Source organism: Colletotrichum truncatum (assembly GCF_014235925.2).
Source record: "Colletotrichum truncatum strain CMES1059 chromosome Unknown Contig_0004, whole genome shotgun sequence".
Lineage (NCBI taxonomy): Eukaryota > Fungi > Ascomycota > Sordariomycetes > Glomerellales > Glomerellaceae > Colletotrichum > Colletotrichum truncatum.
The window spans coordinates 3,437,885-3,462,283 of record NW_027222401.1 but is presented as its reverse complement, the minus strand read 5'-3'; the positions used below and the strand labels follow the sequence as shown (position 1 = coordinate 3,462,283).

General features: G+C 54.1%; 9 protein-coding genes across 9 annotated transcripts; 6 read left to right on the top strand and 3 right to left on the bottom strand.

The window, feature by feature from the left end:
• Nucleotides 1-239: 239 nt before the first annotated feature.
• Nucleotides 240-1,790, bottom strand: CTRU02_207677 (UBX domain-containing protein; the record flags this gene model as incomplete). Its single annotated transcript, XM_036727462.1, has 4 exons — nt 240-281; nt 336-1,562; nt 1,609-1,661; nt 1,712-1,790. 4 exons carry the CDS (start codon nt 1,788-1,790, stop codon nt 240-242), a joined length of 1,401 nt encoding a protein of 466 aa, XP_036580829.1.
• A 594-nt stretch (nt 1,791-2,384) lies between these two features.
• On the top strand, nt 2,385-3,520 carry CTRU02_207676 (SURF1 family protein; the record flags this gene model as incomplete). Its single annotated transcript, XM_036727464.1, has 3 exons — nt 2,385-3,171; nt 3,239-3,344; nt 3,421-3,520. The coding sequence occupies 3 exons, from the start codon at nt 2,385-2,387 to the stop codon at nt 3,518-3,520; spliced, it is 993 nt and encodes a 330-aa protein (XP_036580830.1).
• Nucleotides 3,521-3,568: 48 nt separating this feature from the next.
• On the bottom strand, nt 3,569-5,442 carry CTRU02_207675 (uncharacterized protein; the record flags this gene model as incomplete). The annotated part of the gene is made up of 3 exons (XM_036727465.2): nt 3,569-3,728; nt 3,864-4,529; nt 4,592-5,442. The coding sequence occupies 3 exons, from the start codon at nt 5,440-5,442 to the stop codon at nt 3,569-3,571; spliced, it is 1,677 nt and encodes a 558-aa protein (XP_036580831.2).
• Nucleotides 5,443-6,922: 1,480 nt separating this feature from the next.
• Nucleotides 6,923-7,987, top strand: CTRU02_207674 (3-beta hydroxysteroid dehydrogenase; the record flags this gene model as incomplete). Its single annotated transcript, XM_036727466.1, has 1 exon — nt 6,923-7,987. The coding sequence occupies one exon, from the start codon at nt 6,923-6,925 to the stop codon at nt 7,985-7,987; it is 1,065 nt and encodes a 354-aa protein (XP_036580832.1).
• Nucleotides 7,988-9,931: 1,944 nt separating this feature from the next.
• Nucleotides 9,932-10,279, top strand: CTRU02_207673 (uncharacterized protein; the record flags this gene model as incomplete). Its single annotated transcript, XM_036727467.1, has 1 exon — nt 9,932-10,279. One exon carries the CDS (start codon nt 9,932-9,934, stop codon nt 10,277-10,279), a length of 348 nt encoding a protein of 115 aa, XP_036580833.1.
• Nucleotides 10,280-12,968: 2,689 nt separating this feature from the next.
• Nucleotides 12,969-13,853, top strand: CTRU02_207672 (Rho GTPase; the record flags this gene model as incomplete). The annotated part of the gene is made up of 6 exons (XM_036727469.1): nt 12,969-12,998; nt 13,067-13,099; nt 13,159-13,217; nt 13,271-13,451; nt 13,503-13,735; nt 13,790-13,853. The coding sequence occupies 6 exons, from the start codon at nt 12,969-12,971 to the stop codon at nt 13,851-13,853; spliced, it is 600 nt and encodes a 199-aa protein (XP_036580835.1).
• A 794-nt stretch (nt 13,854-14,647) lies between these two features.
• Nucleotides 14,648-15,843, bottom strand: CTRU02_207671 (RNA binding protein; the record flags this gene model as incomplete). The annotated part of the gene is made up of 3 exons (XM_036727470.1): nt 14,648-14,837; nt 14,936-15,164; nt 15,234-15,843. The coding sequence occupies 3 exons, from the start codon at nt 15,841-15,843 to the stop codon at nt 14,648-14,650; spliced, it is 1,029 nt and encodes a 342-aa protein (XP_036580836.1).
• Nucleotides 15,844-17,096: 1,253 nt separating this feature from the next.
• Nucleotides 17,097-18,053, top strand: CTRU02_207670 (uncharacterized protein; the record flags this gene model as incomplete). The annotated part of the gene is made up of 3 exons (XM_070204939.1): nt 17,097-17,325; nt 17,450-17,673; nt 17,757-18,053. 3 exons carry the CDS (start codon nt 17,097-17,099, stop codon nt 18,051-18,053), a joined length of 750 nt encoding a protein of 249 aa, XP_070061472.1.
• Nucleotides 18,054-21,577: 3,524 nt separating this feature from the next.
• On the top strand, nt 21,578-24,189 carry CTRU02_207669 (rho GTPase activator; the record flags this gene model as incomplete). Its single annotated transcript, XM_036727473.1, has 5 exons — nt 21,578-21,808; nt 21,862-21,915; nt 21,974-22,586; nt 22,641-23,861; nt 23,912-24,189. The coding sequence occupies 5 exons, from the start codon at nt 21,578-21,580 to the stop codon at nt 24,187-24,189; spliced, it is 2,397 nt and encodes a 798-aa protein (XP_036580839.1).
• Nucleotides 24,190-24,399: the final 210 nt, after the last annotated feature.

Here is a 24,399-nt window from a genome sequence, read left to right as displayed (position 1 = left end):
TTAATATCATGGGAATGGGGGGGAAAAACACACAATACAATATCAACAAGAAGCGTGGTAGCTCAAGGCTCAAAGCTTCACGGAATTCATCATGGCATTTGCATTAGCGGAAGCATTTGAGATGGGGGCTTTCGAAAAAAAATATTACATCTCCTACGGTGTACAATAGATGACATTCCCACTCGCCAATTACTGTTGCCTCTCTTCTAACTCGAAAAAGTGACTCTCTATTGTCTTGACTACTCATCCTTCTTCTCGTCTGGCCTTGGCTCAAAGTTGAGCTGTGATAATTAGTAAAGAGCAAAAACACTGAGATGCAAGACAGAATCACTTACCGAATTGCCGTTGTAAAGCTGATGATCCCCCCTCCGATCGTCCGCATTCTCAAACTGCGAAAACCGCCCCTTGCGCTGCTCCCGCACAGTAACCGGTTCAGCGGCGCCCTCCTCGCTCCTGGCTCTTCCAAGGCCTGAGAAGGCACCGCTGATCAAGCCCCAGAGCCACTGCAGTAGTGAAAGCGGCAGCATCAGGAACGTGACCAGCATGCTGCCAAACGATGACCCTTCATAAGCGCTGACATGCGCCCCGACAGGCGCCAGCACAAGCGTCGACGAGGGCGACAGGCCCAAATCCGCAAGATTCTTGCTCTCTTCGGTATCGTCGATTCGTCTACTGGGCTGTGGCGCCAGCACAACCTTGAACCGGTACGGCTCCTTGTTTCCATCGGTCCTTGCCTCGTCGACCCACTTCCGCACATCGCCCAAGGTCTTGCTGCTGGGAAATCGATTGCGAATCGTGGAGCCATCAAGCAAACGCACCTGAAGCGCCGTCATGCCGCTCGCAGCAGAACTGGATGGTGCGAGCGAGCTCGACTCAGAGCGCGTCAACGCAGCGGCCACTTCTCCCAACTTGGGCGACGCATTCTGATCTCTCAGTGCGGCGCGCTCAGCAGCCTTTGCTCGTCGCTCAGCACGATCATCCTCAATCTTCTTCAAGATGCGCGCTTTCTCCTCGGCAGCCTCCTGGCGGGCTTTCTTGAGCGCCTCTTTGTGGTTGCGTGTCTGAGCCGCCTCTTTAGAATCGTCAGTTGCCGCTCTCGCAGCACGTGCTTCCCTGGCTTTGCGCTCATTTTCAAGGCGTTGAGCCTCAAGACGGGCGGCGCGTTCGGCGAGAACGTCACGAACGGCGGCCGCATTGACTTCTTCTTGGGTTGGCGTGGCAGGGCCCCGGGAGCTGGAGTTGCTTGTGTTAGTTTGAGAAGCATTGTTGGGGGCGTCGCCGTACAGGTCGTCTGTTGGTTGAGCTGCCGGCGCGGAAGTGGCAGCAGGTACAGATTGCGGCACGGCAGGCTGACCCTGGGCTCCGCGAAGGGCGGTCGTTACGCGCCTGACAAACTCGTCCTTGTTGGTGCCATTAACGATGTATTCCTTCAAATCACCATTCTTGATGATAACAACGGTTGGGGTGTTAGGCAGAGGAAAGATGGCTGCTAGAAAGCCGGCCTCTTCTGAACCCTGCTTCAACCGCAAAGCAACGGCTTCATCATTGAGCAGCGTTACAATCTACCAGATGTTAGTCTCGGTTCCAGGAAGTTTCAATGACACTTACAGAGTCTTCTGTGAGGTATTCGGTCTCCCAACGTTGACTTTCATCTTGCTCATCTGCGCCGTGTGAGTTTCAGTGCTGACAAACTCAAGTCAAGAAAACTTACCTGTCACGAAACAAAAGACACATTTATTTTGCTGCAGCGCTGAGGCAATGCCTTCTTGTAAGCTTCCCGTGAAGAACATGGCCAAGTACTTGAGTACTTTCTTATAAAGTATACTCGCTGCGTCGCTATACAAGAGATGGTTGAAGCTGCAAATTGAGATCGGACCACGGTGGAATAAGGTCAGCGGGCAGTGGATATCAAACGACAGCGGAACCAGGGCCGTGAAATAGGCCTCAGAAGCTTGTAATCGTAGCAGACAAACAGACTTGAGTGGTTTCAACAACTTTTCTCCGATTGCCAAACTTCAAAGACGAACAAACAGCGACGCACAATAGCGCTTGCAGGATACGGTTATCAAGCTTGGTGATGACAGGGGACAGGTGTCGTCGTCCCGTCCTCCCTTTCTGGGTGACACTAGACAAATCCAACCAAAGACAGCGTGGTGCAAAACCCCACATTGAACGCCACACCAACACCCACCGAACCTCCCGTGCTGCAGCTTGCCCCCCAGAGTGGGAGGTACCCTGTGCAGGGTGCCATCGGCGGCCAAAAAACCGAGAAGTACTACCAAAAGTCCTGACCTCATTCCACCCAAGCTCGCGAAAGCTTCAACTTCACCCACTCCCACCAACCCACCAGTCCTCCAGCCAGGCGCTGAGAACACAAACAAACCATGCCGCCACCGTTACCGCGAGTCCTTTTCAGGGCTCCAATGTGCACGGCACGAACATGCTTGAAGTCAATGGCACGCCCCGTCCCGGTCCCGATCACCACCCGCACAGCGTCGCAAACCGTCTCTAAAGTTGCGGCGCCGGCTGTCCGCGCATTCCACACAACCCCCCGGCGCCAGGCCTCCGAACCGCCGCCCGACTTCGTCTCGATCGTAGACAACCCCCCAGACCTCGTCCGCGCCGGCCGTCGCCACGGACCCGGTCTGATCCTCCTCGCCCTGATCCCCGTTACCGCTTTCATCTTGGGGACATGGCAAGTCCAGCGCCTGGACTGGAAGACCAAGCTCATCGCCAAGTACGAGGACCGCCTCGTCCGTGATCCGCTGCCGCTTCCGCCGCGCATCGACCCGGAGGCCGTGAAGGAGTTTGATTACCGCCGCGTCTACGCCACAGGCCGTTTTCGCCACGATCAGGAGATGCTGATCGGGCCGCGCATGTGGGAGGGCGAGCAGGGTTACATGGTCGTTACGCCGCTCGAGAGAGAGGGCGACGGCACGACGGTGCTGGTGAATCGCGGGTGGATCAGCAAGGAGATGGCAGACCAGAGAAAACGCCCGTACGGCTTGCCCACGGGCGAGGTGACGGTCGAGGGACTGCTTAGAGAGCCGTGGAAGAAGAACATGTTCACGCCCGACAACAGGCCCGACCGGTGGGAGTTTTTCTTCCCCGATGTTCACCAGATGGCGGAGCTCACGGGAAGCCAACCGGTTTGGATCGAGGCTACTATGGGTATATTGCAATCTTTCTACTTTCTGTTTTTTGTACATGATGCTAATGGGGGGTTGCCGGTTCGCAGAGCACGAATTCTTCCGCATCGTGGACCTCAAGTCCAGGGGTATCCCTATCGGCAGAGCCGCGGAGGTGAACCTGCGGAATAACCACGCCCAGTACATCTTCACATGGTATGTTTCCTTCTGCTCTTCCCAGCAGGCCATTCCTTCGTTCCAAATTATGGATATAAACTGACATCAATCATAGGTACGGCCTTGCCTTCGCTACTTCAATCATGCTGTGGATGGTCGTTAAGAAGCCCCCGTCCGATGTTTCGCGACGGGTGCGTATGAACAAGCACTGGTAGACACAATAGACTCAAAACCGAGTCGTAATGAGACTACCGTACGTAACCTCAGGTCACTTCCTCCTCGCCGCCTTTCGCCGCGCGGCGCTTCTTCCTCGGCTCCGCCGGCGGCAGCGGTTTAGGCATTCTCAACTCCTGCAGCAGCTCCCGGGGCAGATGTCTCTGCGCCAGGGAAAAGGGGGTGGTCGTCGAGTTGGTCTGGCGTTGTCTGTAAGAGTAAAAAAGAGAAAATGGTTAGACACACACACCTACTGTACAATTTGTAAAGAATGAAAACGGGAAAAAAAAAAATTCGATACCCAAAATAAGGCCTCATGCATGAACGGGATAAGAAGAAACGTACCTTCGCATGAGGGTGAGCATGTCACTCTCATCAATCGTCTTGCGCTTCGCGTGCTTCGCGTACGCAGAAAGATCGTCTCCCAGCTGCTCGAAAAACCAATCCGAAGCCCGCTGGATTTCCACCAGCACCTCGGGGCTGATTTTCGTCTTGGTGATGCCGCTCGACCGCGCAAACGTGCCCGCCAACCTCTTCACCACTGCAGGCGGTAGCGAAGGGTACTCGGTGCCGTATTTTGATAGCTTGAGACCTTTCTTGAACGTCTTGCGCGCTCTCTGGTCAAAATGCACACTCGTCCCGTCGGGCCTTTCCTCCTCCTCCCCCTCCTCCTCAGTCGCCTCCGCGTCTGCTCCATTAACATCCGTGAAATCTACAGGAGCCCCGTAATCCTCCGGACTTGAACTGCGCAGGTCATACGCCGGGCCGAGATCCTGGAAACCCATGTCGTCCCCGAAAGGAGGCGGGTTCTGGTCATCTGCGCCAGGCAACGGTTCAATGTTCATCGACGGCTGTTCATCCGTCATCTCCGGCAGTGGGCGCGCGGGCGAGCTCTGTCCCTCCACGGCCATCATGAAAGTAGTCTGGTCCGCGTCGACGGGGACCTGAAATCCGAAGTCGCTCTCTCTCGCCGGGGGGAGCGTATCTCGTCTTTCCGCAGCATTCTCGATTCTGTCGCCCATCGTCAGCCCTTCACTCCCAAACAACAACCCCGAAAAATACCTCTCACTCACCTCTCAAGCGTATCCCCCGCGTCTCTGCCCTCCTCGTCATCAAGCGCCCCAACGTCGAACCCAGGATCAAACCCAACCCCGTCGTCATCGTCGTCGTCGTCCAACTCCCCAAAGTTCCTATACTCGCTCAACCTCACGCTCCCCATCGACATTCTGCTCGGCTGATCCGTGTACGCCCTGCGCGGAAACTCTATCGTCGCATTCTCGTCGTGCATCTCTGACAACCTAGGCGGGACCAAATCGTCATCGTCATCCTCGATGTCAAGCGGCAACGACAACCTCGGCCTATCGATAGGAAGCTCGTCGTCCTCCTCGTCGTACATGAGACTCCTGTCCGGCGCCGCCGTGCGAATCGGCAAGCTCGCAGTCACGCCGACGTCGCTGGGCGAGGAGGACGACGAAATCACCTTGGTAGTGTGCTTCGTTACTCTGCTGAGCCCGCGCAAGACATCGTGCAGACTCTCCCTCCTCGGGCGGAAGCTCTCTCTACGTTTCTTACCGCCCGGGGTGAGCGCCGCTGCACGGCGTTGGTCTATCGTGCGATAAGCGGCGCGGGCATGTGGTGTAGCTGCCAGGCTGCGCCGACCTGATGCAAGAAGCCCGGGCGTCCCTGGGCCCCGGTATGCCGAGCTGCGGACGGAGGAGCGGAAGAGGTTCGGTCTGTTGGACGGCGTCTGGAGGGTTTGCCGGCTGGATGGGGGTTCGATGCTCAGAGCACGGCGTGAGGTGGGCGTGCGCGCGGCGGCAAGGGCGCCGGTCGTGGTATCCATTATCGCGGATGAGAAGAGGGGATCATCGTTATCGCTGAGGAACCCGCCGCCGCGGGCGTTGGTAGGTGTGTTGAAGGACATGATGTGTCCGTCGTCGGAGAACCTAGCTTTGTCTCGAAGGTGTGGGTGTGCGAAGGGTGGCGCATCGGCTGCGGCGCCAATTTTGAGTTGCCGTGGATCTGAGTCAATCCGACATACCACGAAAATGGGATGCGAAAGTCCGTGTTCGTGTGCAATGTCGTCGGGAAGTGGGTTGCGATGCTGATGGTGATGCCCCTCCCCACGGCGAAAGAACGACGCGACTGGCTTGACTGCTGGACGCGCCTGGCAGTTCGTCAAACACAAGCAAGGATATGTGCACGGACCATGAGCCGGCCCCACCATCGGCACCCTCTTTGTCCTCCGCCGGTGCTTCAACTGTCCGGGTTGCCGGAAACTTTACCCATGACTAAGGTTGATGTTGGAGTGGCGTACAGACGACATGCACACATCAAAACTCAATCGTGGAAAGATCGTTTTTCAGCAGATTAGTTTGTGATTGCGGATTTGTACTGCGACAGTGAGGGTGTGTATCTGACTCGTCGGGACTCTCGACTACCCACCATAACCATATTTGATCACGAGATGTTGGGCTGCTCTCAAGTCCGTCGGAGCACGAATTCTAGTGAAGTCTGCGCTGAGTCGAGTCCAAGTAGTCTTTTCACTTCCGTTCCGGACCCTTCAACGGGGATGTTGGCTCCACAGCTCAGTGGTCAAACATTTGGATGGGGGCTAGATTTCTGGACCAGCCGGGTATGTCAAACATGGCACAGCCGTACACTAAGAGAACGGGCAACAAACATCATTTTGGTATCTTGAATTGTAGGTTATGGTTCGCGAAGGATCAGAGCTATGCCATGATTACTAGCCCCGTCGATAGTCTTGGACTTAGTCTGACGCCCGAATCCTATGCGTGCTGTTAACCAACCGCCCGCTTGGTGGCTAGCTCTCTTATCATCGCCCATGTTTACGATACCAAGTCAGAAAAAGAGATGCAGCTATAGTTCTCGGACTTAGCCGTAAACCCGATCATCCCCAAGCCATCGATTTCAAACATCACGGAATTAGGATGCTGTCGCTGTCATCCCTCATCATCTTGCATGAGATTTTGCTTACCAATGCCATAACGTTATATTGGCATGAGGCCGAGGAGTGCGCCTGAATCACTTGGCAGCCTATTGCTTATTTGTAAGAAAAAACTCCTTCGAGACTTTCTCAACTAGGATCAAGCAATCACAGCATTAATCATCATGTTATGGCACACACCTGCCAACCGGACCTAGCCTATATCCGCAGTTCCTTGGGCATGGCTGTTGGAGATACATGTCTTTCCCAATCTTGTGCTAGGTGCTGGGCGGTCATGGGTAATTTCCAAGAAAGATTTGAGCTCCTACATCGGTGGTAAAAGATGCTGCGAATACAAAAGTGTAGGCAGCAACCAGGTCTGCGAGTAAATTGTCAGTGCCTAGCAACGTCACGGCTCACCTTGTTGCAATTGTTCCTCAAACCAGCTTATACAACCATGTCCGGCGACCTCATACTCTTGACCGGTGCAACCGGCTTCGTTGGCTACAAAACATTGATCACTGCCCTCAAAGCTGGCTACCGCGTCCGGTGTGCTGTGAGGTCCAAATCAGGCATTGACAAAGTCCTATCGGCGCCAAGTCTACAGAGCCTCCAGGTGTCGAACAATCAACTTTCATGGGTCATTGTACCTGATATCGCGGCGCTCGGTGCCTATGACGATGCCGTGAAGGATGTAAAGTACATCATTCATTGCGCGTCTCCTGTGCCTAAATTCGGGCCCAACGGTCTTGGTGCCAACGGTCGCCATGGAACGGACGAGGAGATATTTGTAACTCCAGCAGTCAGAGGCGTAGTTGGCATGCTTGAGAGCGCGGCAGCTCATGCCGCTGATACAGTTAAGCGAATTGTCGTAACAAGCTCCGTTGTAGCCGTCATGCCGAGGTCGGCCTTTCGGGGAGAAGGGCTAGACCGGCCGGCGTTCACGGGAGAATCCCGGCTGCCGACTCCGGCCGCCCCGTACGAAGACGCCTACAGCGCCAGTAAGACCGCTTCGCTTGAAGCATCCGAAATATGGATCAAAGAACACCAGCCAGCATTTGACCTCATCTCAATAATGCCCGCGTGGATCCTTGGCCACGAGGAGTTCGCCAAGACAACCAAGTCTCTCTTGGAGGGATCCAACAGTGTATTGCTCGGCCTCTTAACGGGCAGGAAAAGTAGCACAACCATCAACACTGGCTGCATATCTGTTACTGATGTGGCGGACGCGCATATTTCAGCACTATCGCCGTCTGTTTCTGGTGGTCAATCATTCCTCCTTTCTAGACACATTGTATTTGAAGAGGCACGAAAGTTGGCCAAGCAGTATTTTCTCGACGCTTTCGTCAGTGGTGTTTTCAACGAAGATGGGGTACAGCCAACAGTAAGCATTCCGACGGATGCCTCCGAGGGCGAGAAACTGCTTGGTCGTACGTATGTAAGCGAGGAAGAGATTGTGAGAGAGGTGGCGACGCAGTATGTGCAACTCGCGATGACAGGGAATGAAAGAAACGGCAATTGAGCAATTTTGTCTTAATGGCTGGTCCACATCACCAATTACATGTGTAAAATTGGAAGGGAATTGGGATTCAGGTGGATGAAATGTCAACCGTTGTCAAGTCCAAACCAGATAGCGAGAGCCATGTCGTGTCAAGTGAAGACGGCATTGTGAAGTCTTAACATCCAAATAGAATGCGGCACATAATGAACTTGGCGAAGCTGCAAGACCAACGATGCCGCACAGCGATCATTCAGGCCATGGTGATGCGACAACGTCGGTAGTGCGTAATCAGGCGCATAAGGAAACAAGTAGGGGTTACATGTGACAAGGTGATCTGTGCGGCTTGCAACGAATTGGGTCGGTTCGAAGATGAGAAGCGGATGAGACCTCTGCATGTTTCGTGGAAACACACGTGCTGATTCCTGAGGTTCAATGACAGACACTTGAACAAACCAGGAGGCCCCCCCTTTTTTGGTGAGGTGAGGAAAGGAGGAATTGTTGTAGCGAACCGGAAATGTTGCCGCCAAGCAAACCGATGATCTGACCAGTGTTTCTTTCGACTTGACAGGAGTTGTCGGGCAAGGAACAGACAGGACGGGTAGACGGGATCAGAAAAAGTTAGCAGTAAGGTGTGGTTGTTTCCAGCCGGATGGACTCCGAAGGAGGCTGATGCGAATGGCCGGAACAGCGGCGACAACATCTGGACAACGAATAACTTGGAAGCCGACGAGCAAGGGGTGGCGTGAAGGGGATGGCGACCGGGATACTCGATGGAATCGACTCAATATCCGTGCCCGGCAGGCGAATTTTGAGTCGAGGCGTGTACCATACCTACTGCAGTATGTGGTGAGGTCGGGTATGTGGGTTAGGCCCGGCGGTTGGAATCAATAAAGCCATGGGCCGTTGCATTTCCCAGCAAATCAGACCAGGCGTCCTTCCGCCTTGGGGCTCGTCAATCTCATTATTGCGGAGCTCTTGCTTCGGGTATGAGGACGAACAAAAGACGAAAAACGGCTGTACAGGTGGATGGGTGGATGGATGGATGTGAGTGAGCAAAGGGGTGGCCAGCGAAAGGGGGCATCCCTTGAAGACGAGCATGGCGAAGACGAGTGGAAGGCGAAAAGAAGGAGCTTCAAAACGTTCCTCGGATGTTCCATTGAAGGCAAAAAATTGTAACAAGACGTGCGTCAAGTGGCGCCTGAACTCACAAGAGTCTGGGGCGAGCTGGCAGGCGGCGAAGGAGGGCAGGGGAGGGGGGCGGAACAGACGCCCTCTGCCATCTTTTGCAGACAGACTTTCAGAGAGATGTCCAGTGACGGAAAAGAAGAGACGAGGCCTGTTTCTGTAGTGGTGGTGGTAGTGGTGGTGGTGGTGGTGAACTGAAGTCACAGGAGACGACGACGACGGAGACTCACAAGAAACAAAAGGGACCCGACTCATTAGAAACTTGGGTGTCTTCTGACTGGGGGAGAACATCCAAGAGACGTTTGACGATGAGGACGCAGGTTCGCGGTGCTAATATCTTTCAGGTGCGGTTGCCGCGATTGGCAGTTATCGGGCCCAACCCCTCGCAAGTTTCGCAAAGTCTCCCAGTTCGATGGCCAGGCCGACGCTATACTCACTTCGTAAGAGATCCCCACTTATCTGGTCCTGGACCTCCCTGCCGTCCATGTTAAAGTGTCCCTTGGGCAAGAAGGAAAAGACACCGACCAAGGGAAAGGGCCCCTCTCCCGTGCCTTGCCAGAAACGCTGGTGGCCCCCCCCCGATTCAAGTGAGCAACTGCCCCCGCTGAGTGGTTCTTGTGGGCGGACCATTGACCACTGGCAGCAAACGGGAGTGAAGATTGATGGGGGCTCTCCAGGGATCAGGGCTCCTTGGCTGGAAGGAGAGGTGGAGGGCAACGGCCTCTTGCGCAAAAGACAATCGCCGCCACACGCTGTCACATACGGATAGTTCCTGCTGAGATGGAAAATGCATTCTATGGAAAGGGCTACATCCAGATACTTTGTTCAACCATTAATGGCGTCAGCAATCTGCATCCTGTTCAAGTTCTGTTCCTGGGCTCAAGGGACCTAGCTTTGGGTGACACCACTGCCGAGTTGCATCACCGGGCATGGTTAGCGAATCTCACGACAGGCCACCAACGGCGAAACAGAACGCGAGACGCCAGTGTTGAACGCTCTTTTGGTCCGATGAACAGCAGAGTTAGATCTCTCGGGCTCCTCCCATTCATCGGACAGCACCTCCTCTTCGCAGTACAGATTTCTAGATTTCTAGAAATTGGAAGAGAGCTTCGCCGCTGGTGGGCGTGATGGCTTTTTTGCTCAATGCCACTAGTGTGTCCCAGCGGCACCTAATATCATCATCGAATTCTGGCCGCCCAAACAGTCGCCGTGCTAAGGCTATCACGTTCCTCGTCTGTTGGTGATACATGTTTATTTGCCCATTCCAATGTTAGCTGTAGTTACTGGCGACCAATCAAATGATGCTGGGTGGCTAAGTCGAGCCTGATTCGAGCTCGAATACATTTTGAGAATCAGCGGCAACAGGGGATTGTTTGACAGAGGACCAGCAATCAATGCCAACCAGTGAACCCAAAAGAATGCTGCTTCATGCCATGATTTGCTGCTAGCTTTGTTGTTTAGCTGGTTGGCTGGCTGCCAGGCGTCAGTAGTGCCCCGCCCCTCCTCATCATATCCGGCGCTATTCGAGCTAAGGTTAGGTTCCTTACAGCATCATCAACATCATCGTCAGCCTGGAGGGGCCAGCCCAGTGCTGTCAAGACTCACACACGTTTCTCTGTACTTGTACGTACCTCTAAGTACCTATCATCACTCCATACCAAGGCTTGCTGGTGCCTGTCAAAACCACTACTGGAGCAACAACACGGACCACCACCAACCTGCCTCTTTTCTTCCTCGTCTTCGTCCTCTTCTCCACTAAAAGGTAAGCCTCGAATCGAAAGCTGTTATCGGTAGAAAGCAGCGACATTCGAGAAGAACTCTCGGTAAAGCCAACCACTGCTTCAGTAGTAGTGGTGCAGCAGTAGAAGTAGGCCAGTTCACACGAGTTCCTCGTGCCATCCATCCATATCCGCAATCATACGGGGTTCCACAGCCCACCGCCAAACATCCACAGGAACCACAATCGTCATCTACAAACGTACCCTGAGCGCCGTGCCCGCCAGTCGGATCCCCATAACCCAATCGAGCCACTGCTCCTTTACAATCACGGTCCTTAAACCTCTAGTCCCAGGTCTCATCAACCCCAACCACTTTAACGTACCCAAGCACCGACAGGGCAACATCATCAGCATCATCAGTGCTGTGCAGCAAACAGTCGTCAGCGCTGCTGGTTCTCGTCATCGTCTTGCCGGTCCTGCCTTTGGCATCGGCATGGTACATACACCACTAGCATATACATACAGATAGATACTTTCTAGCAGCACTTGTATACATTTGCAACGCTTCCGTCTGGTCCTTGAAGAAACCCCTCTTACCGCCGCTGTCGCCCTCCGTTCCTATTGGGATAAAGCGCGTTGACGCCGAAACTGTTGCAGCCAGGAGCTCCTTGCTGCTCGCACCGCACCACACTGCAGCGCATCGCATCGCATCGCATCTCATCGTAGACCACCGACTGGTACGTGCCATCCTTTACCTGAGAGTACATGGTGTTTGTAGTTCTTTTTTTTTTTTTTTTTTCACCTCTCCCACCTGCAGCCGCCCATACCCTTTACCTCTCTGTACCTTGCCAATACTGCTGCACCTGCGCCGGACCTCTCTAACCACTGTTGCTGCATCCGACATCCTTCCATCCACTCTCGAAGCATCCGTTATCTGCTTCTGCCTCTCTCCCTCTCTCTCTACCTCTTTGCCTCTTGCCTTCTGCTTCGTTGTCGCCTCTTTGTCCATCACCTTTCTTCCCTCAAGCATTTTCCAACAAACTTTTTAAACCCTCGCCTGATATCAGCGGTGCGGATGCAGAAGCCATTCCTGGCCATTTGATCGTATTCCTCAGTGCCCATCCCTGGTTTGTCAGTTCTCCAGTCCGTTCTCCTGTCTCGCCAGTCCAACGCTTCCTCCTACCACCACTACCGCAACCACCACCACCACCACCACCAGCAACCCCCCGTCCCCCCCTTCCCCCCCTGGCCTGCCCATCCATTCCCTCCACTGCCTGCCTGGTCCTCTGCCTGACCAGTACCAGTACAGGGTACAGTACCTTACTCTGTACCAGCACCTGTACCAAAGCAGCACCAAACCATACGACGACCCTACCGCGCTGCGACTGTACCTAAACCGCTGCCCACCCCGACCCCCTCCACTTCCCTTCCCTCAGGTTTCCCAATTGCCCCCATCCCCACTTTCTTTGCCTGAGAAGAAGGTTAGATATACAGGGTACCGCTATCACCCTTTCAGCTTCACCTCCTGCGGCACTAATCCCTTCCGCTGTGTCAAAACATTTCTGACCTCGACTTTTTATGCAGCCCGAGGAACCCACCAGAGCTTAGACTCCGCAACTGTCTTCTGCTACTGCCGCGCAGTTTGCTTCTCTCCTTGCTTTGCTCTACCAACCTCAACCTCATACCTTTTCCCACCGACCGCCCAAGAGCAACCTCGTCCAACCGAACGCTCTCGAACAAACCGATACCTTTACTACCTGGATCCATTCCCGCTCGGCCTATTCGACACGACTTTCGTCGCCAGCCCGAATCGTATCATCCCACACCTTACTATACCTGACCACCCTATACCGCACCCCCCATAACTGCGACCTTCTAGGACCAAACATCCTCGAAGGACTGTCGCTGCATAGAAACATTCAACCATTTTCCCCTGTCCCTCCATTTTGGCAACTTTTTACCAGCCACATTTGACCTCGCCGTCTCTCATATCGGACCGGCTTCTAATTCGACACCGTCTTCCTTAATTCGCGAACTCTATTCGCGCTAAACACTGTCGTGGAATCGAACTATATCTTCCTCTCAGAAATACTACCAAAATGGCTCAACCAGGAGTTCAGTCGCTGAAGGTGTGTAGCGCCATCATCGCCATCTAGACGCTGAGTAGGAACCACAACGCTAACAAACATCATTGTAGTGCGTCGTGACGGGTGACGGTGCTGTCGGAAAGGTGAGCTGGCCCCCCTTCTATAGCCTCACCTCGGCTCGCAAGACTAATGAACCTCGCAGACATGCTTGCTCATTTCCTACACAACGAACGCCTTCCCCGGCGAGTACATTCCCACTGTGTAAGTATTTAAACCAGTGATTGATGGCCATCTCTCTAACCTTCAGCCTGCAGGTTCGACAACTATTCCGCGAGTGTGATGGTCGATGGAAAGCCAATTAGCCTGGGACTGTGGGATACTGCTGGTCAGGAGGATTACGACAGACTGCGACCCCTTTCCTACCCCCAAACCGACGTCTTCCTTATTTGCTTCTCCATCGTCAGCCCGCCATCATTTGACAACGTCAAGGCCAAGGTAGGACCTGCAGCGCCTCACCGCATAGCCATCAGCACTAACAATGCGTAGTGGTACCCCGAAATTGACCATCATGCGCCCAACATCCCCATTATCCTCGTCGGCACCAAGCTGGATTTGAGAGAAGACCCCAACACCCTCGAGTCTCTTCGCCAAAAGCGCATGGAGCCCGTGTCTTACGATCAAGCCCTGATCTGCGCCAAGGAGATCAAGGCACACAAGTACTTGGAGTGCTCTGCCCTGACGCAGAGAAATCTGAAGAGTGTTTTCGATGAGGCCATCCGGTAAGAGCTGTAACCCGTGGCGCACAAACGTCGACTCAAGCTAATTTCTTCCAGTGCTGTTCTGAACCCCCGACCTGTCCCACAGCAGAAGAAGAAGTCCAAGTGCACCATTCTGTGAACACGTCGATTGATCTTGAGCGTTGCGGGTTAACATTGGGAACGGCGTATCGAGGTGGATTACACGAACCAAACTTGACTACCAAGCCATCAGGGCTCAACCATGTTGCTCGACCCCGTGCCTTGCGCTTATCTAAGGAGGAACGACCAATACTTTTCAGAGCCAACCCCACAGGACAGACGAGCTAAGCACACCTTGTGAAGACGGCAACGACCCCGACTACTACACATTTGCCCGCCCGTTTGCCCGTTTGCCATGGACTATGATGGTGTCTTGCGGATCCGTGTGCAGTAGTGTGATGGATGAACGTGGCTTTATATTTTTTTTATTTTCTTTGTCATTTCTGTCTCGTCTTTTCAAAGAAAGAGACGAATCAGAGAACTGCAAATGTCGTGGGGAGGAACGTTGGTAGCAGGCAAACTTTGCATCTCATAACACAAAGGATATCCCAAGCTTTTCTGTAGATAGCACACACACTCTCACAAACACATCTTTTTTCACGGAGGAACTAGACACTGGGGCCAGGACGGAATATGAGCTTCGCCTTTGAGAATTGATTGTTATTGCAAGTGCCTTGGGGTATCTAGAATGAGACCTTGTAGATGTTGCAACAATATGAGTTGGTCCTTGGACCGACACCTGCGCCATGTGGAATTGTTTTCTCCCCCCTTCATCTCTCCATATATTCCAATCTGTTTTCCAAGTTTCCCCGGCTCGTTTGCGTTTGCGGGTAAAGAGTTTCGAGCCCGGCCCGCCACGGCCAAATAGCTTTTTCTTACAAATCATACGCCAATCTACTGGTACATCATAGCCAGGCGGCTGGGGTGGATGCTGTCTTGCTGGGTGTTGCTACCGCCCTCGGACGCTCTCTGCTTCTTGTACTCGTCCTCCTTCTGCAGCCTCTTGGCGCGGTTCTCGTCGAGGTGGACGTTGCGCTCCTTGATCTTTTCGCGCCTGAACTTGCTCTTGCCGCCACCGCCAGCGCTGGATAGTCATGTTAGCCCTTTCTGTTTACAACAACGAATAGACCGCAAATTTTGGGCGAAACAGGAGGAAAAGAGTTTCTGGCAAGGGAGGCATACCTGAGCTCCAGGTTGATTCTACGCGCAGGCGATAGGCCGTCGTCGAACTCGGTGTGGTGCATCTTGTCGAGGCAAGTGCGCATGTTGGAGCCGTTGGAGAACTCAAGGAAGGCGATGCCGCGGCAGACGTTGGGGTTTCCGTCCTTGTGCAAGCAGCGGACGGCCGTGGGCTTGTAGGCGGCGAAGTGCTCCTTGATGGAGTTCTGGTTGGCCGTGTAAGGGAGGTTTCCTGTGCGGTGGTTGGGTCAGTCGACAGAGGCTCTTAACACGGCCATTCGGGGAGGGAGATAGGACTCACCGACGAAGACAATGTACTTCTCCCTCTTGCCGCCCTCGGCAGGGGCAGGCTCTTCGGCGGGCTCCTGGGCAGCGGGTTCGGGGGCGGGCTCCTCGGCCTTCTTGGACTTTTTGGACTTCTTGGAGGCCTTGTCCTCGGTCGCGGTGCTCTTCTCGGCCTCTTTTTCGTCCTTCTTGTCCTTCTTCTCCTTCTTTTCTTTCTTTTCCTTCTTCTTCTCCTTCTTGTCCTCTTTCGTCACCTCAGCCGCGGGCTCAGGCTCTTCGGTCTTGGACTTCTTGCTCTTCTTCTTGTCCTTCTTCGACTCGGCCGGGGGAGGATCAATGTCCATGGCCGATGTGTCTGCTGCGGCCTCTTCTGTCTCGGCGGCGGCGGCCTTGCGGGCCTCCTTGTCCTTGCGCTTGCGCTCCTTCTTCTCCTTCTTGGATTCCTCGAGGGCGATGAATTCGTCCGCGGGGGCAGCGGCCTCGGGCTCGGAGTCTTTGGACTTGGACTTCTTCTCCTTCTTCTCCTTCTTGTCTGACTTGGACTTCTTGGATGTCACTGCGGTGTCGTCCGCCGCGGCGGCCTCGGCGCGCTTGCGCTTCTTGGAGGAGAGTTCGGCGGAGGCCATTGTCGTCTGGGCTTTCGTCGTTGTCTTCCGTAGGGGAGGGGGGAGTAAATTAAAGATAGGGAAGAGATTTTTGGGGATTGAAAGTTGTATCAATCGCAAATTGCCAAAGAGTAGTGGAGCAAAAGACGCGGTCAAGAAGCAGAAAGGGAACCGCTAACAAAAATATTTTGGAAAAATGCTGCCCCAGGGACGGGCTGCAGTCTAGCAAAAAAATCTCTTATCTGAGTCGGTGTGGGGGGATAAGGGGAGGGAGACAAAATTTATGTGGGGGTCTCAACGGCGGACGGGTGTGGAGGGGACCCCTGGGTGCGCGGCCTGTTCGGCGGCCTGGTGGGGAATGCGGTTCCGGGCGGTGGTGGTGGGTGAGCAACGTTCGAGCCGGAGGGATTCGGTGGACTGGTGCGTCTGGTATAATGGGAGTTTGATGCATGGCGCTGAGGTGGTTGCATTGCAGATGTGGTTTATGTTCCGACGATTGAATGTACTGATACTTGATGGATTGTATTGTTTGGTGCTGGTGGTGGTCGTTGCTGATCGCCAGGTATGGCTCCGGTCTGTGAAGATGTAGGTACGGCAGTTTGCCAAGGCACAATGACGATCAGTGATGGGCATTCTCGGTTGATAAGATCTATCGAGTGCGGAAAGGGCCTGTTGCAGTGAAATGATGTTACATGGATGTTATCTGTCAGTTTACTGGTTGCAGTATCTTTGTCCTTGGATAGATGCACACAGTCCCGTCGGTGTAAGGTAAAGCCAACTTGACATATGTGCCGATGTATTATGTTTTGGCAGTTTCCATACTACCCATCATGGGATGGCAGTTTCAGCGAATCATTCTTGCAATAAATTTCACTCATGGCTACTACTGAATGGCTGTTGCAAGTCGTGGCAAAGCAGCCTTGGAGGAACACCTCAGAATGGCTCCGGCGCCGATGGCAGGCCTAGTTGCCGTGTCACCGGCCGCTTTAGCTAGAAGCGACCCCGCACTGTGCACCTCGCAGCGGTCAGGTCTAGCGGTGTTATTCGCCGTCCAGGCCCCGGCAGAGTGGTCCCGCCGCGCTCTACAGTGCGAAACCAGAGTTTTCTCCGACGGGCTGAAATTTTCCTTCTCAGCGGCGACGCCTTCAGTCTCTTACAACATCTTCACCGACTGACGACCTCATACAAAAATCTTCAAGCACCGCCCTTAACTTGAAAATAACACTACCGCATCACATTTTGGGAAGAAGGATTTACCAGTGCGATTCATCAACATGTCCAACCCGAAAAAGAGAGCGGCGCCCGACCAGGACGGCGAGGGCCGCAAGAAGAAGAAGAAGTCGGCCTACCAAGTCGACGAGACGCTGCTCAACGAGGAACTCGGCATCAACGAGTCCTTCGCCGTCATGGACAACCAGCTTCTGGCAGACTACACCGCGCAGAAGCTCACGCGATTTGCGACGGACCTGAGTCCCGTTGAACTGTCTGATCTGTCCATCTCAGGTGAGTGTCACTACCTCTCTCTCACTTTCCTCTCATACGCACATCTCTCGAAATGGCGAAGTAGTGAAAGATGAAGCAAGGGAAAAAAAAAAAAAAAAAAGTGGCCTAGCTAACAGATACACAGCCAACGCCATCAAGGACACCACGTCGTGGTCTGAGCCCAGGTCGCTGAACAAGCTTCCCGAGTTCCTGGAAAAGTTCGCCGAGAAGCCGGAGAAGCTGCCCACGGCGCCAGAGAAGAAGGGCGCGCCGCACACCATCATCGTTGCCGGTGCGGGTCTGAGGGCGGCGGACATTGTGAGGGCCGTGAGAGGATTCCAGACGAAGAAAAGCACCGTCGCGAAGCTGGTGAGTTGGCCTGGTTTTGGTTTTTTTTCGCATCATCTCGTGCAACCAACCCCTTAACCCTGTTGCAAAATTTCTAACTTTGCACTCTGCAGTTCGCAAAACACATGAAGGTTGAGGAGCAGGTCAAGTTCCTGCAGGGCACGCGGACGGGTATTGCCGTAGGCACGCCGGCGAGGCTCATGGAGCTGGCGGACAACGGCGCGCTGTCACTGGAGAAGGTCCAGCGCATCGTCGTGGATGCGTCGCACATCGACCAGAAGAAGCGCGGCATCATGGACATGAAGGACACGATGATGCCGCTTGCGAGGTGGCTGACGCGCAAAGAGTTCAAGGAGAGGTACACGGAGGAGAAGAGACACCTGGACTTGGTGTTCTTCTGAGCCCTGCTACGGCTGTGGGGATGTGACGATCACGGGTGGTAGGTTTAGGAGGACTTGTTAAGGTTTGCGGTTTGAAAGCCATCTTTGAGGAGGCTAGGCTAAGGCTAGAAGGCACATTGTGCCGACCTCGATATGCTACGGCATACGAGCTTACGGTTGTGGATCGGTAGAATTCTCCGAGTGGCTGGTATAAGAAAGCCGCTACGGGGACCAGTGGCATGCTTGGATGGCCACGCGCGATGCGTTAGAGATATGTCAAAAAAAGTCACGGCAAGAAGCTGTTTATTGTTCAGAGTCATGATCGACTGTCCCATCCTGTAGATCGCGTGTTATATACTTCCTTGAAGCTTTAGACGAAGGACGAGACGTGAAACGCTGACGGGCTGTCATGATCAGCATGAAGTGGATTATGTCTCGATGATGAGCGCTTGGGGTCTGTGATCCTGTGATATGTGAGTTGAGTATTTGGCTGATGTCGCGTCGCCATCCATGAGGGTGAGAGGGAGGGTGAGAGAGGGGGGGTCCCGCATTAGCTGACGTCTGAAGTGTATCCTATGCGCATATAGGCATGGTCACATGAACCCCATCTCCCCAAAGACGGCGGTAAAGATGTGCGCAGTGTGTAGAGTAAGGATACTATCGTAAGAAGCTTCCATGATCTGGGCCATATCGCCAACTGAAGATAATGGATTCCGGGGCCAAAACAGGGGTAATAAGGTTAGAGAAGCTCCCGCATCCCTACTATTTTGGTTCGGATCTCGGTTCTCGTTTTAGCCTCCCCCAAAGCCACCCGTGGTCCGTGACTTGTCATTCTATTGTAATAGCATTGGCGCCTCCCCCTCCTTGAAAATATTAGCTACGGTCCATTTGAACGGGACTTGCGAGCTAAGGAGTTTTGGGATGGCACGTGAAGCGTATGAGGGCAGGCAGCATAGTCGAGTAGAGAGAACGCAATTTAAGATCCAGGCGCAGGAGCCAGGAGGGCTTGCATCGGGACGGAGTAGTTTCCGGTTGTGAGGAATTGCAGCGGTCTGTAGGTGATGGTGATGCAGCGAAGCCGAGGGTGATCAGCTTGAAGCTTTGCCGGATTTCTGGGGCAAGGGGGCCGTGTGTCATGAGACACATGAACCAAGATCGACGACGAGGGGACGGTTTTGGGATGACGGGATGAGGGACCGCCGGAGCCTCCCAGATGCGGTGTGATTTATAGTACTGTTGACCCCCTGGCGGCGTTCACGGCAGCTTGCATCATGTGGTTGAGTAGCACTGCAAATGTCTCGAGAAGAATAGCCCCCTTTCGTGGATGTGGAACTGCAAAGGGGGTTGAGGTGTTGGCAGGGACTAAGCGGGAATAGAGTCAATCAACCATGGGACTTTTGAGTTGATTGGATAGGAGGCAAGCATCAACTCAAAGCCTGAATACGAGATGTCGAAACAGGCACAACCCAGGAAGTGGTCCACACGGAGGGGTTTGGTGGTGGCCTTGCGGTGTTGTGGTATTCATCGAGTTGCTCTCTGGGAACAAAATAGTGGCACGTTGCGAACGGCAGTTTTTCCTTTGGAATTGGGACAAGGGCATTTCTCGCAATGGCTGATGGGATGCCGTAACTTGGGGGTTATGTTGAAAGTGGAAGCTTTGAGTTCGGGCTCGTTGCAACATCGCCTGTCCGTGTCTCGTTCCGTGCGGTAGCGATGTGTGCGGCGGCGGCTTCAGGTCTGTCCGTCGTCAGGATGCCCCGATTTGGAAAAACAGCGACCTGGATCTGGCAACTATGGCATGCCACGTTGGCGAGTGTCTTTTGTGGGTGACCGTATCTAGTAATGCCCTGGTAAGGATTACCTTTAAACTGGTATGTATGTTGTTCAGCGGTGGCTGTGCTATCTGCTCTTAACTACAGTGGGGCTTAGGCTCGAAGGGGACTACGCACCCGTAAACGTCAGTGAGTGGTGCAAGGTCTGTGGTTTTTTTTTTTATTGTGGTGGATGAGGGTCGCTCTAATTATGTCTTTCGTTTTAGCCTGGAGAGTGGAGAGATGAATGGGTCGATGGGAGACATTTTGAGAAATGAGGGCGATGACAATATGCCGTGGGCCCGGGAGTTCAGATCTGATTAACCTTTGTATTTCCGTCTTTCGGGGTTGTCTGTTCATAGCACAAAGGCATTGATCTGGAGTTTGAAGTATTGCGTTGCTGCTATACAAGTTTGCTTCAGCATATCAACTGACTAAACAGAGTTTTTGCCATTGCCATCTTACGTGTCAGGGTTGCGTTGCATCTGCTGCGGCGCATATCAGTAAGTATTCGTAGGGAGGGGGGGTGCTTAGCCTCTTTTTCTGTCTCTGTATCCGCGCGTCGCAAACCACCCAGTTATAAGTCTCCAACAAGTAGTATATGTTTGTTTATCTGTGTCTATTTTGCGATTTCCCTCGCATTATTTGCTTTTTTTTTTTCTCCCTTTTCTGTTTGCATCTGCCGAATAAATGCGACGGTAGTGCATCATCGTTACCCAACAGCAGCTGCAGTTTGTTACGGCTACATAATAATTACCTGCAACCACCATAGTACCTAAATAATTCGTGCTGCTGCAGCCTGCATCCCAAGTCTGCAAGCCCGTGCGACAGAAACCCTACCTACCACGTACACTACGTACACTACGTACAGGCTGCTGCTGTCGCCCTCCCGGCCCCCGGCTTGGCTCCTGCTGATGGTTCCTCCAGCTTCTCCTCCCGCTCCCTAACCTCAGAACTTTGGGTGCGCTAAGTTTAAGGCACAGTAGCCTTGTTCCGTTTCGTCCAAAAAAGCAAGACATTCTATTGCGAATTCCATCTTGCTTCCAGATCAACTCTCGTTCTTTTTTTCCCCTCGATTTCTGTTTTCCCCTTGCCTTACTCACGCGTGTTAACAACAAACCTAACCAAATGAATGTCGCTGGGCCCTGACGTATCCTCGTCCAACCCACCCACCCAACCTAACCCCCCCGTCGCCCCAGTTTGCTTTGCTTAGCGGTCGCCCACCCCCCCTCGTCCACGTCCCTCGTCCCACGTTATTCCGCTCTCCGTGCTCCCCGGTCGCCGCAGCTGGATGTACAGCACACCACCAGTAGTGTACTTCCAGTACCACCACCACCACGACCGTCTCTCCCGCCCAGCATCCAAGGCCACATTTCTTCCCACGCGATACCCAGCACTTCCCCGTAGACATCGTCACATTGGACGACCCATCCTTCCCCGAACCCGTCATCGAGCTTGCCTCTCGCATGAATCTCCTCCGTTTCACCCCTTGTCTCTCCACCTGATCAGATTCCCAAGGAGCCAACGCCCGGGAGTCTGTCTCTCCAGCGACGGCCAAGACAGAGACACAGAATAGCTCAGACGCCCAAGGCTCGAAACCATCTCTGTCCTGGGACTGTCCTTGTCCAATTCGCCCCGAGCCACGCTTCCCGCTGTCGCCACTGGAGCACCGAATCTCGTGTCAACCGCTCCTCCTAGTTGCGCCGAGTTGCTTTACGACCCCGATCTCTCAAAATGGCCGACCTCCGCTCCCCCTCCGACGACAACCTCCCCTCCCACAACGAAGACCAGCGCGACAGGACGAACAGCATGTCGTTAGGAAACACAGATACCGCGCCTTCCTCTCAGAATGGCGCCCCCGCGCCTGCCGCAGCAAACGATGCCGCCTCCGCCGCTCCCGACGTAGCTGCCCCAGGGCCCAACCCAGAAGTCTTGCGCCAGGTGCAAGAAGTGCTGTCATCCGACGTAAGGAAGCCCTGTGCGACGTCTCCACACCTCAGTTACTTACAGCATCACAGATCGGTGTGTCGACCATGTTGAACCAGCTCAAGGCGAGCATCGCGTCCGCAAAGGTAACCGATACCGGCTCTTTCGCGACCTAGTTACACCGGCTAACGCATCACGCGCCAGGAATTCGCCCTCTTCCTGAAGAAGAGATCGAACGCCGAGGAATCCCATGCGTCCTCCCTCAAGAAGCTGTCCCGCATGAGCCAGGAGACCATGCACCAGCCCGATCACAAGCAGGGCACCTTCGCCCAGGCCTATACCGAGATGATGTATGTCCATGAGCGCATGGCTGAGAACGGCTTTCAGTTCGCCGTCTCACTACACCAGATGCACGACGACCTCATTGAGCTTGCCGCCATGGCCGAGCGCAGCAGGAAAGGGTGGAAGGCGAACGGCTTAGCTGCTGAGCATCGCGTGGCAGAGCTGGAGGCTGCTATGCGCAAGTCCAAGGCCAAGTACGACAGTCTCGCGGAGGAATACGACCGCGCGCGCACCGGCGACACAAGCAGGAACAGCGGCAAGATGTTCAGTCTGAAGGCCAAATCGGGTCCTCAGCACGAGGAGGACCTTTTGCGAAAGGCTCAAGCCGCCGACCAGGACTACCAGGCCAAGGTCCAGACATTGCAAAGCGAAAAGGCCGAGCTGATCGCTAGGACACGACCGGAAGCCATTTCTGCGTTACAAGATTTAGTCAGGGATACAGATGCTGCTTTGGCGCTTCAGATGCAGAAATTTGGTAAGAGGTGATGCGTCTCGCACAGTTATCACAGGAGAACTAACACAGTCACAGCATCTTTTAGTGAGAAGCTTCTTTTGAGCAACGGCTTAAGCATCAGCCCGCTCAAGGGGCAAGGTTCCGGAGGACCGCGTAGCCTTCGTGAGGCTGTGATGGCCATTGATAATGACAAGGACCTTAACGACGTCCTCTGCTCGCACTACTCGAAACTACCCCCCAATAACGATATCAAGTACGAGAAGAACCCCATCTTAGCTACGGCTCGCCATCCAGCCATGGGCCACCAACCGAATGCTTCGGTTTCACACATTCCGCAGGCGACACCTGGAGGTCAGTTCGGCGGGCTGCCAGCCGGGCAGAGGGAGCAACAGCATCAACAGCAGCAGCAACAGCAACAACAACAGCAGCAGCAGCAGCAGCAGCAGCAAATGCCTCCTCCTCCTAGGCCAAACAATTTCCAGCAGCCTGCAGAGTCTCCTTCCAACTTTGCCCCGCCTAGCATGCCAGCAGCTCAACAACAGCGTCCTTCGTCTCAGCAACAGGCCGCGCCTCAGCCTCAGCAACATGGTCGCAGCTTCAGTACCAATATGCTGAACCAGCAGCCCAGCCAACACCAGCAATTCCAGGCGAATCGCAACTCTGGCGTTCTGCAGTCTAGATATAACGGTGGCGGCAGCACCATCACCTCCCAAGGCCCGCCGCAGCTCGGAGCCCTACCCTTCCAGACCTCGCGAGACCAATCGCCTCCTCCGGAGCAGCAGCAACGAGCGCCTTCGCCCCAAAGCCAACCCCTGCAACCCCAGCAACTTCAACAACGGCAGCCGAACAACCCCTTGCAGCAGCACCCTGCGCAAGGGCCGCCGCCCGGAGCTGTCAAGTATCAGGCTTACAGCAGACAATCCCCTCCTCTCGCCGGCGGCGCTTCCGCACCGCCGCCCAATCCTGCGAAGCCCGTTTTCGGACTAAGCTTGTCCCGTCTATATGAGCGGGACGGCCTCCCCGTGCCTATGGTCGTCTATCAGTGTATCCAGGCAGTGGACCTCTACGGACTTGGTGTCGAGGGCATCTACCGCCAGTCTGGCTCGTTGACGCACATCAACAAACTGAAGACCATGTTCGACACCGAATCAAGCAACCCTGCGCTTGATTTCAGGAACCCGGAGAACTTTTACCACGACGTCAATAGTGTTACGGGCCTGTTGAAGCAGTTCCTCCGTGACCTACCTGACCCGCTGCTCACCATGGAGCACCACAGCGAGTTGATTGACGCAGCCAGTAAGTTTCCGCCCTTTTTTTGCGTGTCGCAACTAACCCACATTTTCCAGAACACGACGACGACATTGTCCGCCGTGACTCGCTCCACGCCATCATCAACAGCCTCCCCGATCCCAACTACGCCACCCTGCGCTCCCTGACGCTTCACCTACACCGTGTCATGGACAACTCACACGTCAACCGCATGAACTCGCATAACCTTGCCGTCATCTTTGGCCCCACCGTCATGGGCACCGACCCGAAGACCAGCATTGCCGATGCGGGATGGCAGATCAAGGTCGTTGACACGATTCTTCAGAACTGCTACGAAATCTTTGACGACGAGTAGATGGGTTGTTGCTTGAACCCATTCTCATTAGCGCGTTTTTTTTCGTTTCCGATTCCCAAAAGCAAAAGCAAAAGCAAAAGCATCACGGCGTTGGCGGATCTCTTATATGTGACTGTTTGTACATTCACCAACCGGAACCCAAGAGTCGAACCGTACATACGATCCACTTGTATTCTGGGCACATAATTGCGTCGTTGCGGCCGATGGCCT